The sequence below is a fragment of the Coenobita brevimanus genome, chromosome 6, assembly GCF_032717465.1.
Source record: "Coenobita brevimanus isolate Jiangsu-jjx chromosome 6, ASM3271746v2, whole genome shotgun sequence".
NCBI classification, from domain to species: domain Eukaryota; kingdom Metazoa; phylum Arthropoda; class Malacostraca; order Decapoda; family Coenobitidae; genus Coenobita; species Coenobita brevimanus.
Window position 1 is genome coordinate 55,290,210 of NC_136959.1, and position 15,575 is coordinate 55,305,784.

The following is a 15,575-nucleotide window of genomic DNA, read 5'->3' on the forward strand; positions in this document are numbered from 1 at the left end:
TTAGCTTGGCTGGTTTAGTGGCAACTTTGTGCATTTTCTGTAGCTAGCATTAATTAATATGGTTGTCCTGAAATTGGGTCACTAGGGATACATGGCATATCATATACTGGAGAAATTCAACTTGAATCTGTTGTCTGTCAAAATCTCTCAGAGGCTACTTCCACGGATAAAGCACGAAACAAACTTTAAAATATTTAAGCTGGGCCCTAACCATAGGCCTATTGTGTACACAGTACACTTGCCTACATTGTGTGTTATTAGTTTGCATTTTGTCTGGTGTGTGAACTGCACTAGGGAAAATTTTATCTATCCATCTATCTATTCCTATGCCACCCACCGAGGAGCATAGGAACCAGAGGCTAGGCAAGTTGGTCCAAATATTTAAGATGAGTGTGACCAGCCTCACTCATCCCTGAGTAGTGCTGCTTTGGGTGTCTGCCCTTTCCTCTCTTCCTCTTCTGTCTTTCTTTCCTTCATTCTTTCCTTCATTCTTTCCTCTTCCTTCAGCCCATAGGTGACTTTATACTCCCTCTTCTGTCTTTCTTTCTTTCACTCTTTTCTCTTCCTTTTGCCTATGGGTGACTCTACGCTAAGTAACATGCCAAATGGTTTCCAGTACACCAGGAAACCACTTACTATACTGGGTGGTAACTATCCATCCATCCATCAACCAATCCTATGTTGCCCTATGAGGAGCGTAGGAGCCCAGGGCTAGGCAGTTGGTCCTGACATTTAAGATGAGAGTGACCAACCTCACTCAACCCTGAGTGGCATTACGTGAGCGATAAGCCCCAACCACCCCTTGGATATAAACCTTCACCAGCTCAATCCAATTGGAGTGCAATAATTACCCACTAAACCACCAGGCGCCAAAATTTGATTACCGTATATGGTTACCACCCAGTGTAGTAAATGGTTTCCTGGTGTACAGGAAACCATTTGGCTTGTCACTCAGTGTAGAGTCACCCACAGGCAGAAGGAAGAGGAAAGAATGAAGGAATGAAAGACAGAAGAGGGAGTGTAAAGTCACCCGTAGGCAGAAGGACGAGGAAAGAATGAAGGAAAGAAAGAAGATGGATGGAAAGAAGGATGGAGGAGAGGACAGGGCAGACACCCGAGAGCAGCATTACACTGATTGAGTGGATGGTGCCACATGACCAAATTATGGCACCTGGTGGTTTAGTGGGTAAGTGGGTTATTAAGGCACTGGATTAAGCCTGTGCAGGTTTATATCCAAAGGATGGTTGGGGTTTATTGCTCACGTAATGCCAATCAGGGATGTGTGAGACTGGTCACTCTCATCTTAAATGTGAGGACCAACTTGCCTAGCCTTGGGCTCCTATGCTCCTCATGGGGCAGCATAGGACTGGATGATGGATGGATGGATGGATAAAATTTTCCCTAGTGCGGCTCGCAAACAAGATGAAACGCAAACTACTGTAATAACATGCAATGTAAGCAACTGTATACACAGCAGGCCTATGGTTAGGGCCCAGCCCGAAGATATTTAAGTTTGTTTCGTGTTTTATCCATCGAAGTAGCTACTGAGGGATTCTGACAGACAACAGATTTGAGTTGAATTTTTGCAGTATATGATATGCCATGCATCCCTAGTGACCCAATTTCAGGACAAACATATTAACTAATGTTACCTATACAGTACTTTATTGTACAAAAAATTACAGCCGTCACTAGTTTGCGAAACAGAGATCCAACGGCAGGAGGTGGATGTTTCCATTATATCAGCAAAGACGGTGAAAATGACGATGGAGGCCCTACGGGGCCACAGTAGGGCACCACAGCCATGGATACTTCCTCCCTCCTTCCCAGCAAGCTCAGTCAAGGTACTAAGTGCCTTTTTGTTTTTTGTTTTTTTAAACACCTACTTTCGACATAAGATGATCTACCGGTATACATGGAGAGTAATGAGGAGGATGGATGGTGAACTTGTTGAACGAAAGGCAGTGACAGACTACGTGTGTGTGGATGGGCGAATGAGAATACAAGTGTTGGATGCAAGAGGGCAGAGGAATGGAGTCTCGGACCATCACTTTGTGATGGCCAAGGTAAAGCTGCAAAGAAAATGGCTGAGGAGACAAAGGGGAAGACAGGAGGAAACAGCTCCTGTGAGAAGAGTGGAGAATTTGCAAGATAGTGAGAAAATGGCAGAGTATAAGAGCATAGTGGAAGAAAGATTGGGAAGGTATGAGCTAGAGCAGATGGAAGGGGTGGAAGACCTATGCAAGATATTTACGGAAGAGATAGGCGCAGTGTGTGAGGTGGTTTGTGGAGTGAGGAGGAGGTGCAAGGGTGTGCAAGGGACAGCATGGTGGAAAGATGAGGTGAAACAAGCTGTGGAACAAAAGAAGAAGGCATATAGTGAATGGTTAGCGAATAGAGGTAGGGGAGAAGATGAGAGAGAGAAGAGAGAGGTATATGTGAGTAGGAGAAGGGTGGTGAAGAGACTGGTGAAGGAGAGTCAGAAAAAAGTGGATGAAGAGTTTGGGAGGAATCTGAGTGTGAAATGGAGGGAGAGTAAGAAATTGTTTTGGAAGGGGGTAAAGAAAGTAATGCAGTGAGTGCGAAAGGGGAAATAGTAGGGGAGTGAAAGATAGGAAAAATAGATTGTTGGTGGAGAAGATAGAAATTGAGGAGATGGAAGGAGCACTTTGAGGATTTGTTGAATGTAGAGAGTGACAGCAGTGCGAGTATAAGTGGTTGGAGAATGGCTGGGAGAAGAAGAGATGAGAGGAGGGAGGAAGAGATCAGTAGGACTGAAGTATTGGAAGCAATGAAGAAGATCAAGTTGGGAAAGGCCCCAGGAATTGATGGAGTGTGTTGTGAAATTGTGAGGTATGGGGGTGAGATTGTTGTGGAGTTGATATGGAAGTTGTGTAGATTGGCTTGGGAAGAGGGAAGGGTTCCAGAGGACTGGAAATCAGGTATAATTGTTCCTTTATATAAAGGAAAAGGGGAGAGAGAAGTATGTGGTAACCATAGGGGTATTTGCCTTCTTAGTGTGACTGGTAAAATATATGGCAGAATACTCATTGATAGGGTTAGGGATATGACAGAGGAGCTAGTTGGAGAAGAACAAGGGGGATTTAGGAAGGGAAAAGGGTGTGTAGATCAGATATTTGTTCTAAGATGTTTAGTGGAGAAGTATCTAGAGAAGGGAAAGAAAGTGTATGCTGCCTTCATGGACTTGGAGAAAGCTTATGACAGAATAGATAGGCAAGGTATGTGGAAGGTATTAAGAATATATGGAGTGGATGGGAAATTGCTGAATACTGTGAAGAGTATGTACGAAGGAGCTAGGGCTACGGTGCAAGTGGATGGTGAGCTGAGTGAGTTCTTTGATCTCAATGTGGGACTGAAACAGGGTTGTGTGATGTCTCCATGGCTGTTTAGTATATACATGGATGGGGTTGTAAAGGAGGTGCAGGGTAGGGCAGTGGATGTGGGGGTGGCTCTAATGAATGAGGGTGAGATTTGGAAGATTCCAGTGTTGCTGTTTGCTGATGATACAGTATTGCTGAGTGAAGATGAATGGGAGTTGCAAGGTTTGGTGAATGAATTTGGGACAGTGTGTAGGACGAGGAAGCTGAAAGTTAATGTAAACAAAAGTAAAGTTATGGTGTTTGAGAGGAATGAAGTCAAAGCATGTACAGTGAGGCTGGATGGTGAGGATATGGAGAGTGTGAGTGCATTCAAGTACTTGGGTAGTGTGATGAGTAAGGATGGAACTTTGGGGGATGAAGTGCGTGAAAGGGTACAGCAGGGAAGGAAGGTTGTTGGTTCACTGAAAGCAGTGATGAAAAATATGAAGGTGAGTATGGAAGTTAAGAAGTCACTGCATGATAGTATTGTGATCCCTACCCTGACGTATGGAAGAAAGGCATGGACTTTGCAAAAGGGGAACAAGTCAAGAGTGGGAGTAGTGGAAATGAGTTACTTGAGAGGAGCATGTGGAGTGACATGGAGGGACAGGTTGACGAATGAAGAAGTGAAGGAACGTTGTGGGGTGGATGTGGATGTGGTTGAGAAGATTAGGAGAAATACACTGAGGTGGTTTGGACATGTGGAGAGAATGGAGAATGAAAGACTAAGAGGGTGTATGTAGGTGAGGTGGAGGGAGGGAGAGGGAGGGGTAGACCAAGGATGAGGTGGAGGGATGGAGATGAGAGGTATATGAGGGAGGGGGGGCGAGTTGGGGGGAGGGTAGTCAAATGGTGAGTGGCAGAGTGACTTGGAGGCATTATGTCTGCGGCCACTCTTTGTGGGATTAGGGCGTCGGGCTATAGATAGATAGATGGATAGTTTTTTAAATGGTCATGCTTATCTTTCTTGCAGGAAATATACTTATATACTGCATGTATGAGTACCTGTAATGCAGTATATAACTGTAAATAAAAAAAATTGAGAATAATGGAGGTGAGAAATTTGTAACTCAGGTGGGGTGTCCATCATACACCCTTTAATACATGCTTTTCTATGGCGCCTACTTTGCATTTTTGCAGTTTATGGCGCAATGTGCCGCCCATATTCTCATAAAGTAGGAAAGAGTATTGTACTTGCAAAGGTACCTCAGTTACTCACATACGGCTTTAACCCTTTAACCGCGGGTATTGTTTTGGTCTGACTGTCCTCTCCCGCGGGGGTTTCAGCCAAATGTAAACAAACCTTTAAACCTTAATAACTCTGCACAGAATAAAGCTAGAGAAAAAAATAAGGTACCATTAGAAAGTACTAACCTTCAGCTTTCCATTGATGTAGGTTTCATGACTTTGTTGACTTTCACAGGACGGGGAGAGCCGTTAGAAGTGAGGGGTGTGAAATAACTATTTTATGCCCCACACACCAGTACCAAATGCCAACCACTCTCTCATAATAGTAATATAAACATATATGAACACTGTACATACGATAAACACCCACTCTGTGTTCACTGAGGTAGGTAAAAGGCACTTCCCTGCGGCTGCACCCGCTCTTCACTGCGGCTGCACCTCACTTCACTGCGGCGGCACCCGCTCACTGACGTTTCATGCGATCTTTTCATTCTTTCTAACTTCTAATATTATTTTACATATAATCTGGGCAATATACATTATATTTACACTGCACTTATTACTATATTGCGTCACTGGCGCATCACAGAATTACACAAGTGCTGCAGAATTACACAAGTGCCGCAGATTCTCTTATTACAATATCACTTATTATACTGGCCAATATTTACATTTTTTTCTAGGCAAAATATCCCTTATTACTACATTATCCATTATACAATTATTGGCAAAGCACGTCACTGTCGCATCACTATATATCACTGTCACTTTCAGTATTTACTCAGAGAGTGGTACTCGGCAAAGCACGGAGTTACACATAGAGCGACTTGGCATTCCAGGCACTGGTGTGTGCTCATTTTTCTCGTCCTAGGCCTCCGTGTGGTGTTAGAACATACTCTGCAGCGGCCCTGTGACAACCTGCTGCCTGCTGTAAGAGGCAATTTCACAAGCTGGTGCCGGCTCATGTAATTGCGGCACTCAAGACGGTCAGGTTGTGTGTAAGAGTGTCGCCTCGGGATCAATGCCATCACCTGACCAAATCGTGCAAGTAGCTGCTGCACGACAGTCTTGGAAAACTGTCTCAGTGATGGTTGCCTTATGCCCCCGACTTGTGTCTTGTAGAGAATGAAGGCGTTGAGCATGCACATATCGAGCATGTGCAGGCAAGCCTTCCTGTACCATCGGGTGTTTCTCCTGAGACAGTCGATTTCGCCAATCATCATATCAGACTTATCAACAAGTCTCATATTGACATTGTAATCAATGACGGCATCAGGCTTCATGATTGGCTCTCCCGTCCTGTAGCTGACCTTCCCAGTTCTCTGCAATTCCCCCTTGTGGATGGTGCTGATCATATTCACGACCTTCTTGTCATGCCACCTGATCGCAAGAAGCTTGTCTGACTTCTTCAGGTGAACATCTCCCTTGGATGATGATGATGCTTCGGAAACTTGGCCACTCTTTCCTATAGCTCCGTACAGTGCCAACAGTGCCAATGCCGTGTTCAGCAAGGTATTTGGAGAGTTTCGGTGCTGTGTAGTAATTGTCTGTGTACAGCACATGATTACCACCAAAATACCTCTCCATCAGCACTTTTACAACGGAGCCAGAGAAGCCAAGGGGGTCTTTTCTGTTCACATCCATTGTGCTAGCAGAGTAGATGACAAAATCAAGGATATACCCCATCTCACAGTCACACAGCACAAAGAACTTTATCCCAAAGCGGTGGCGTTTGCTGGGGATGTACTGCATGAATTTGAGACGTCCTCTGAACAATACCAGGGATTCGTCTATGACGACTTTCTGCATAGGCCGGAAAAATCGCATAAATCGATCCCTAATCCTGTTGAGAAAATCCCTCACTTTCCACAAAGGGTCAGTTTGGGACGGGTTTGCATTGTCAGCGAAGTGCAGGTATCCAAGCAGCTGTCGGAACCGATCCCGTGACATATACTTCCCGAATATTGGGATAGTAGTAATGTCATCCACGAGCCAGTACTCCTCCAACTCATGTCTCTTTATATGGGGCATCAGAAACATTAGGGCAAAAAAAACATACAGCTCTCTGATTCCGACAGGCAACCACGACACTTGCTTTGGTGAGCCAATAGGTCCCAGCCCTTCTGCTGCACACTGAGCTGCATACCTATTGGTCTCATCGCTGACATGCTGCACGATTTAATCATCCATGAAGGCCAGGAAGTAGTCAACAAAGTCATCTCCTGCGTTGCATGGGAAGGCAGGCTGTATTCCAGCATTTGTCATATCAAACGGTGGATTGTGAGGCTGAAAATCTGCACCGTCAGACCAAACAAATGCATCCACTTTCCCTGTGCATGGTTCAGTGGCAGTGGCAGGTTGCATTGCACTCGTTTCCCCATGAGAAGGTGCTGAGGTGGAGGCAATGGGTGAGGCAGGAGGTGAGGCAGGAGGCGAGCAGGAGGGGGGGTGAGGCAGGAGGCAACGGGGAGGGGGGTGAGTGCGGGGGCGGTGAGTGGGGGGGTGGCGAGGGTGAGGGAGCTGAGCGGGGGGCAGGCGGGGGGGTTTCTGACCTGGTGCATGGTGAAACTTGATCCTTTCTACCCCGCTTATCACCTCGCTTATCGCCCAGCTTTGCCCTCCAACTGCCACGCATCCCCTTTGTTCTAGGCCTGCCTGCCCTGCCTGCACGGCCTGCCTTCCCTCGCTTTGCAGGCTTTGGGAATTCGTACTCCTCAGATGATGTAGACTGAAGAGAGGGCACGACAGATGATGATGATGATGATGATGATGTGAGGGCAATAGGGCTAGGGGAACGGGAAATTGATGGGAAATGCTTACTAGGGCCTGGTGTGGGAGACGTGAGCCTGCGCTTCACTCCCTTCCCACGTGCAATACCAGATTTGCCCATAGGAGCCTTTCCTTTCCCAGAGTAAGTTGGGGGTGGTGGGGGGGAAACAACACGATCACTTTCATCACTGTCACTATCAATGGAAAATGGTTCACCACCAATCACTGCCAAATCATCACTGCTTGCTGTGAGTGTGTCACTTTCACTGCCACAATCAAGAGTAGTACTTACAGTTTTGTCCAGCTCAGTTCTAATTTCAGGAGTGCTCAACCTCTTCTGCCTCGCCGTCGGCAGTTCCTTTACCGGTGTAGAGGTAGAGGGAACACTAGCACTAATCATTGTAGAGGAGGAAGCGAGCGACGATGAGTCTGGACGGAGCGCCATTATCACGCACAGAGCTGGACAGATACTGACTGATGCGGGTCAGGGCAGGGGTGGGGGGGTCCCCCTCGGGGTTGGAGGAGGGAGGTGTGGGATGGCTGGCGTGAAAGAACTCGACAGCTACTCTTGCGTGAGACACTTTGCGTGCCGGGAAAACACGTGGTGTTCAAAATATTCACGATCATTCCAGAATGACACCCGCGGTTTGGTCCAGTTTTGTCAATGTCATTCTGGAATGACACCCGCGGTTAAAGGGTTAACGAGAGAGAGAGAGAGAGAATGTGTGTGTGTGTGTGTAATTTTTTTTTTTAATTCACAGGGTTGGTCATTATCACTTGATGGTTGTGATCGTCAGCTTTTTACCTTCCCGGAAGGGAGCTGAGAGCTCATATAGTCCGATCTAAGGGCAAGGCTGTGACCTTCACACACACACACACATTCCCTTGCTCAAGGGGGACAGTAACCACCCACTTCATCAGTGAAACTTTTTGCAACCTCAGCGAGGCGCGAACTCCCGTCCACCAGTTGGCAAACGAGAACGTTACCACTGGACCAGTGTGTGTGTGTGTGTGTGTGTGTGTGTGTGTGTGTGTGTGTGTGTGTGTGTGTGTGTGTTCATAAAGAATTGAAAACAGAATAGTCTTGACAATGTAGTCCACATGCCACCTGCATGACCAGAATAGTTCTGGTCGAAGATAAACTAAGATATTATACCGACCTGGAGGAGTGTCTCAGTGACTGGTGTGGGGAGGTGAGCAAGTGTGGCCGAGGCAGTACGCTCCACCTGACTCCTCACATACAGCAGTTGGTTCACTATGGCTGCATTCAATGTCTGCGCTGGGGTAGGAGGACCTGTCAGGTGGGCATGGATAACAAACTATAGAAGAAGTGCTTCAAGGTGCGATAAATACTGAAAAAGTCCATGCACTTACAAATTCTATGTAGGTTCAATGTACACAATCCCCCTGCAGTCTCCACACTCAGATCTCTTAAGTATCAGCTCAAGTTTCAACTTCCCTTGTGACCCCATCCACACACCTATGTCTCATTCCAACACTGGTAACTACTCACTCAGATATCCATCTACTCTTAAAATTGTATCACTACCATCATTAACCCTTCGACTGTAAAAGCCCTTCTGAAAAGACTGAGGGCAGCTGCAACAATCCTTCCAGAATATCATGGGAAATTTTGCATTTTCATGCTCTATTATTCCTGCCTAACTTCTGCTTATGCTCAATGAATGGATCATGCAGATCTCCCCCAGACTGCCTCCTGGTGTTACATCACTCAGTCACCCACTGGCCACTGTGGAGTGAGGATATTGCTTGTTTCTCCGAAATACCCCATTTCCCCAACCAGGATGGAAGTGCACCCAGCCACCCAAGTGGTAACAACTACCACCCAGTGACACTTCTGACAGTGACTCCAAATAGGAGGAGAAGGAAGTCAGGAAAATAAAAGCAAAAGCTGGAGTGTGACTGTGTCCTAAGTGCAAGATCGGCCTTTGTATGGTAGTGCTTCCATGCCTACCATACCTCCAAATGTTTCTAAAAGTCAAAAAGATTGTAAATATGTGTATACATCTGGTTTAGTATTTAGTTTTTAGTGTATGAGGTCAATGATGAGTGACACTGCAGTGCATTAAACATTATTGAAAGTGAAAGTGACACTATACGTATACAAAGTTGTTCTGGATTGTTTTAGTTTTGTAAGACCAAAGACAAGTACTGACAAACAGAAAATTACCTTGAGAGTGCATAACTAGTAATGAGTGGTAGAGAAATATATATATATATATATATATATACATACAGTATACACAAATGTGAGCAATTGTGTGCGTGTATGAGCCAACGCAAGATTGTGCAAGCAGAGTGAGAGAAGAGTTCTGGACAAATGTGGAAGTGTGCATGGAAAAGTCTAGAAGGAATGAGAGAGTGTTTTTGATTGGTGATATGAATGGTAAAGTAGGGAATGTGACAGTGGATGGAATAGATGGTGAGTGGGGTGTGCCTGCTGAGATGGATAAGAATGGCAGTGCGTTAGTGGACATTTGTGCCTGGAGGGGGTTGGTGATAGCCAATACCCTCTTCATGCACAAAATAATCCACAGGTATACATGGCAAGTGATGAGAAGGGTGGGTGGTGAACTGAATGACGGGAAGGCATTGACTGATTATGTGTGTGTGGATGAAAGGATGTGAAGATGTGTAATGGATGCAAGAGCTTATAGAGGCTGGGGGAGTGGACTTTCTGACCACTACTTGGTGGTGGCCAGATTCCTTAGCATCCCTGCAATTCTATGGTACTTACCGGCCAGTTGAAGTTATAAAATAATACTAAGAGATCATCTTCACCAGAATTGTGAGTATAGTATGAAAACAATGTAGAAAAAATAAAAAATGGCACCCACCAATAACCTGGCTGGCCTCTCCTGAAGTGTCTACCAGCTGGCGGCATTTCAGACAGAAAAGCTGGAGAGACTCTGCCACATTGCGAGCCACAGTCTTGCTCAATTCTCGATCCACTGCTGACACGTTCAATTCACTAGGAGACATGGAATCAAGCTAAATTATTGTTACTCTTAACACTACTACTCTTTTGGTACACAAACAACTAAGACTATAACTGGCTATTACAACCAAAATCTTATTACTGTATGCCAAAGCATCAACTTCTGTGATACTTTTGGTATAGTATGTTCATGATATACAGTACACTTACAATCTATTATCCCACCTTACTTCACTCAATACAATCTTAGCTAGACAGTACATCCTCAATTCTGTGACGTTAAGTGATTTGTTGCATTGCGGATTCTTTATTTCTATTCAATCGATTAAAAAAATATAGATGTACCCATGACAATATCCATTCCCATTACCTTCCTTCAAATATATTAACTCGTGGATGCATGGAAATTTCACTATTCACTTGTGCATGACTGGGGTGTCAAATTGATTCCAGTGGCATTTTACTAATATCTGGCTGATTTTCTCAGGTCTTCTCTTCAATATAACCAGAAATTATTTGCAATTTAGAATCACCGTAAAAGAAATTTATATCAATACAAACAGTTTTTTTGAACTTATAAAAATCAGAGCACTCCAGTATCCATCAACACATAACAATACTCTAGCACAAAGAGCATCTTGTTATGCTGTGTACAAGACACAAGACATATGAATATGCTGCACACTGCACACTTCTGGCTATTTTTCTTGTCATTCATTTGTGGACAAAATGCACATCTGGATCTTTTTCTGCCAGTTTCAGATGGATCCCGACCACTTGAGGCCTCCGACTGTCGCATCCTTCAACCACGATATCATTCACTCAGTTCTACTCCCAATTCCGCGAGAATATACAGCATACATGACTTTTGTTCCTCATGTACGATAGGAAGACTTCCTTGTATAGTACAAATATGTTGTAGCAGGCAAGACCAAGCAAACTGCACCATGCTACCAAATGCCATCGTTTGCTGCTATATTTTACACTCTAAGTGCCAATCCGTTTGTCCAAACTATCGACCCTGCTTTTGGTGATGCTGTAGTAGTCGATCACCTCTGGTTTCTTCTTTGGCTCATCCACCACGTTTGGAGACTTGTGATGAGCTGACGATACAAAAATGTTTGTTCCACTAGGCCTTATTGGATACAAGTTGTATTTGGTCTTCAGCATACACAAATGTACTGCTGTACAATTCAAAGTGTTTTGCGTTGCGTAACTCTTTTGGTCAGGTTAGTCACTGATCTGATAAATATGATTATATATGTGTGTGTGTTGTCCCAGATGACTGGTTGAAGAGTGTAATAATTGTACATAGGGAAGGGTGATGCCCTGGAAAGAGGAAATTATAGTGGTATAAAGCTTTTAGATCAGATAATGAAGGTAATGGAGAAAGTTCTAGAAGGTATGATTAAAGAAAGAGTGAATATTGACGAGATGCAGTTTGGGTTTATGCCAGGCAGAGGGACCACTGATGCCATATTCATTGTTCGACAGCTTCAGAAGAAATATATTGGGAAGAAAAGGGATCTGTATTTCATTTTTGTTGATTTGGAAAAGGCCTTTGACAGAGTCCCTAGAGAGGTGGTGAAGTGGGCAATGAGAAAGCTTGGGTTGGAGGAGTGGCTGGTTAGGGTGGTTATGGGCATGCATATGGGTGCTGGCACCCAGGGAAGAGTGAATGGAGATTTGAATGATGAGTTTTCCGTGAACACTGGTGTGGATCAGGGGGTCAGTTTTGAGTCCCATGCTGTTTATCATGATACTTGAAGCCCTCTCACGTGACTTCAGAAACGGACTTCTGTGGGAGTTGTTGTATGCTGATGATTTGGTGTTGATTGCAGAGAATGAAAGGGAGGCGGAGGAAAGATTTAGAAAGTGGAGAGATGGTATGAGGCACAAGGGCTTAAGGGTAAATGCAGATAAAACAAAAGTGATGGTATCTAGGGTTGGTGGCAGTACAGTCAAAGTAGAGAGAGAGTGGCCATGTGCAGTTTGCCACAAGGACGTGAGAAGTACTTGTATATATATATAATATATATGCAGATGTTGGAGTGTCCCTGGTGAGAGAGGATAGTGTTTGGAAACTCCCTGTACTGTTGTTTGCAGATGATACTGTGATGTTGAGTGAAGACGAAGGGGAGCTGCAAGGCTTGGTGGATGAGTTTGGGAAAGTGTATAAGAAACGGAATCTAAAGGTGAATGTAGGGAAGAGTAAAGTGATGGTCTTTGAGAGAGGCGAAGTCAGTGAATGTACAGCAAGGTTGGATGGTGAGGAATTGGAAAATGTGAGTACGTTTAAGTACTTGGGTAATGTGACTAGTAAGGATGGAGGTTTGGAGAGTGAAGTGCTTGAAAGGGTACAGCAGGGAAGAAAGGTTGCTGGTTCTTTGAAAGCAGTGATAAGAAACAGGGAAGTGAGCATGGAAGTGAAAAAGTTACTACATGACAGTATTGTGATACCAACTCTAACGTATGGAAGTGAAGCTTGGACGTTGTTTAGACACAAGTCAAGAGTGAGAGCAGTGGAAATGAGTTATTTAAGAGGAGCCTGTGGAGTCACATGGAGAGACAGGCTGACGAATGAGAATATAAAGGAGCGTTGTGGTGTTGATGTGGATGTGATAGGAAGCGTTATGAGGAACACACTGAGGTGGTTTGGCCATGTGGAGAGGATGGAGGGTGAAAGACTGACGAAGAGAGTGTATGTGAGTGAGGTGGAGGGGGGAAGAGGGAGGGGGAGGCCGATGATGAGATGGAGGGATGGGGTGGAGAGGTATATGAGAGAGGGGGGTGAGAGTTGGGAGCAGGGCAGTGAAATGGCGGAGGACAGGGCGACTTGGAGGCGATTTGTTTGTGGCCACCCCAAACGGGATTGAGGCATCTGGCAATAGATAGATAGGCAGATACAGTATATGTATATATATATATATATACTGTATATATATATATATATATATATATATATATATATATATATATATATATATATATATATATATATATATATCTTATACAGTATATATATATACAAATAAATATTTATATCTATATATATGGAGCCTCTGTGGTAGTGGTAAAGTGTGCATTTTCGTACACTGAAGAACAAGGGTTCGCGCCCCGCCAGGGTGATAAACTTTGGGAGCATTCTTCTGGCCACGTACTGCATTGGCGGACACAAGGGGTGCTGTTGTTGAACCCATGTCGCATACTGTAAAGTATGCCTGCACCCAGTTGGCTCGCGCAGGCCGATTACACTTAGTTCACAGACTACACACACATCCAAAGCCACTCCAACACTACAGTTACACTTACAAGCACTTCTCACCCTACATACAATCTCGACCAGACAGCCTATGCCACTTGGTAGAGATACATTGGCTGTATCGGCCCCACTTCGGTCGGGATAGTCCGGTCCTGCAATGGACACCCAAACGGCTTATGAGATGAGATGAGATATCTATATCTATCTATCTATATGAAAAAAAGGTTCTGTACTATGTCCTAGAAAAAGTGTATACACATTTTGTGCAGCACATGAGCAACAAATGCGCAGAACCCCCAAGAGCAACACAGCTTCATTTTGTGGGCAACCCACCCTCGGCATGGAAGCAGGGTAGAAAAGCTATGCATAGTAGGAATGGTAAAGTGTTAACTGTCTAATAACTTTAAATGAACGATCGGTAAACATTAAAATTACTGTACAGTACACAAATAACATAAATGTTACATGTATATAAATACAGGTAACTCGCACGGAACACGATCTCACGGAACGCGCTCGCAATTATACACGGTAAGGGCTGGGATACATATAAGACAACGTAAGATTAAAAAACCATTATGAAAACTACAAATTAACGCAGGAGAGGCCTTTGAAAGATCAAATCCTCGAACGTCACTGCAGCGCGCGGTTTGTTTTGATTATGTGACGATCTAGGCGGGAAATTATTCAGTGAGTGAGACATTCCCGAGTACAGTAGCACAGTATTTGTAAGTTAAATATTTACAGTACTGTACTGTTCTGGTAAGTTTATGTGCAACTTAAAGTACTATTAAATAACGTTAAAGCAAGAAATAAAGTCTTATAACTAGTTTACCTGATAGCCGTCAGAATATTGCCTTTTTTATTTGTTCGTTTTTTCCACAGTACTGTACAGTATTTGTACGTTAAATATTTACTGTTCTCGTATGTACTGTACTTGTAAGCACTTAAATAAAGTTAAATAATTGAATAAAGCCTTGTAACCAGTTAACCTGAATTATATGATTACCCATGATCGGCGTCGGAATATTGCCTTTTTTGTTTGTTCGTTAAACTCTTACTGTACTGCTTTTCTACAGTACTGTATTTATAAGTTTAATATTTACTGTTCTGGTATGTACTTGTAAGCAATTAAACCATTATATAAAGCCTTGTAACCAGTTAACCTGATTTATATGATTACCCATGATCGGTGTCGGAATATTGCCATTTTTGTTTGTTCGTTAAAGACTTATAATCAGAGAAAAATACATTTTTGTCTTGGTATCTTTACCTATTTGCTCAGGTTTGCTGTAATGGTTTGGATCATTTGATGCATTGCAACTTGTAGAAAACTGTGAAAACTTTCGGGAAGTGAACGAAAATCTGGGACATGAGACTGACCTTGACTTCACCCTCTCAGACTCAAGTATCATCTGTCAGTTCACCACCTGCTATCGTGAGGAGTGGATGTACGGTTTTTTCGCTCGTGGCTATGCCTAACCACACATAGTTACACCCATTATCTCGACCCAGACAGAAAATACAACCTTTTTCCTCCCTTGCAAAACACAATCAACCACCCTGTTTACGAGACAGCAATATATATTGCGAAAATAACAAGGTAAAATGATAAAGATGAACGTAAAATGATAGAGAAAGATGAACAAGTTATGACGGAAGAAGTACGTTTTCCCCGTCTGTAAACGTATTTATTTCTGCTTTGTATCTGTATTCGTAATAATCAGACTTATTGTTAGTTCTGAAACTGCACTACGATTCTATTCTTAGCCATTCTCGCGGTGTGGGAGCTGGAAGTTGTGACACACCTTCCTTATTGCTAATCGGACTGACCCTCCACTTTAATCTCCCGTGGCAGAGTCTAGCCTTGGAGGACGTGCAGTTTTCTCATTTAGGACTGAAAATTCAACTCTTTCGCTCCCTTTTCCAAGCATGGGCACAACGATAACGTAAAAAATAACTCGAAACTACCATAAACATATATCAAAAAGGTGAAAATGTATTCATAACATTTTTT

At 43.8% G+C, this 15,575-nt stretch overlaps 1 protein-coding gene across 1 annotated transcript in view; it reads right to left on the reverse strand.

Annotated features, from left to right (window-relative positions):
* Nucleotides 1-15,575, reverse strand: part of fws (Conserved oligomeric Golgi complex subunit 5 four way stop) — a 79,799-nt gene that overhangs the window by 18,933 nt on the left and 45,291 nt on the right. Inside the window, exons 12-13 of the mRNA XM_080272313.1 lie at nucleotides 10,196-10,329; nucleotides 8,498-8,631 (exon numbers count right to left, since the gene is read on the reverse strand). Of these exons, the coding sequence (XP_080128439.1) occupies nucleotides 8,498-8,631; nucleotides 10,196-10,329 (268 nt within the window). The remainder of the gene's footprint in view (nucleotides 1-8,497; nucleotides 8,632-10,195; nucleotides 10,330-15,575) is intronic.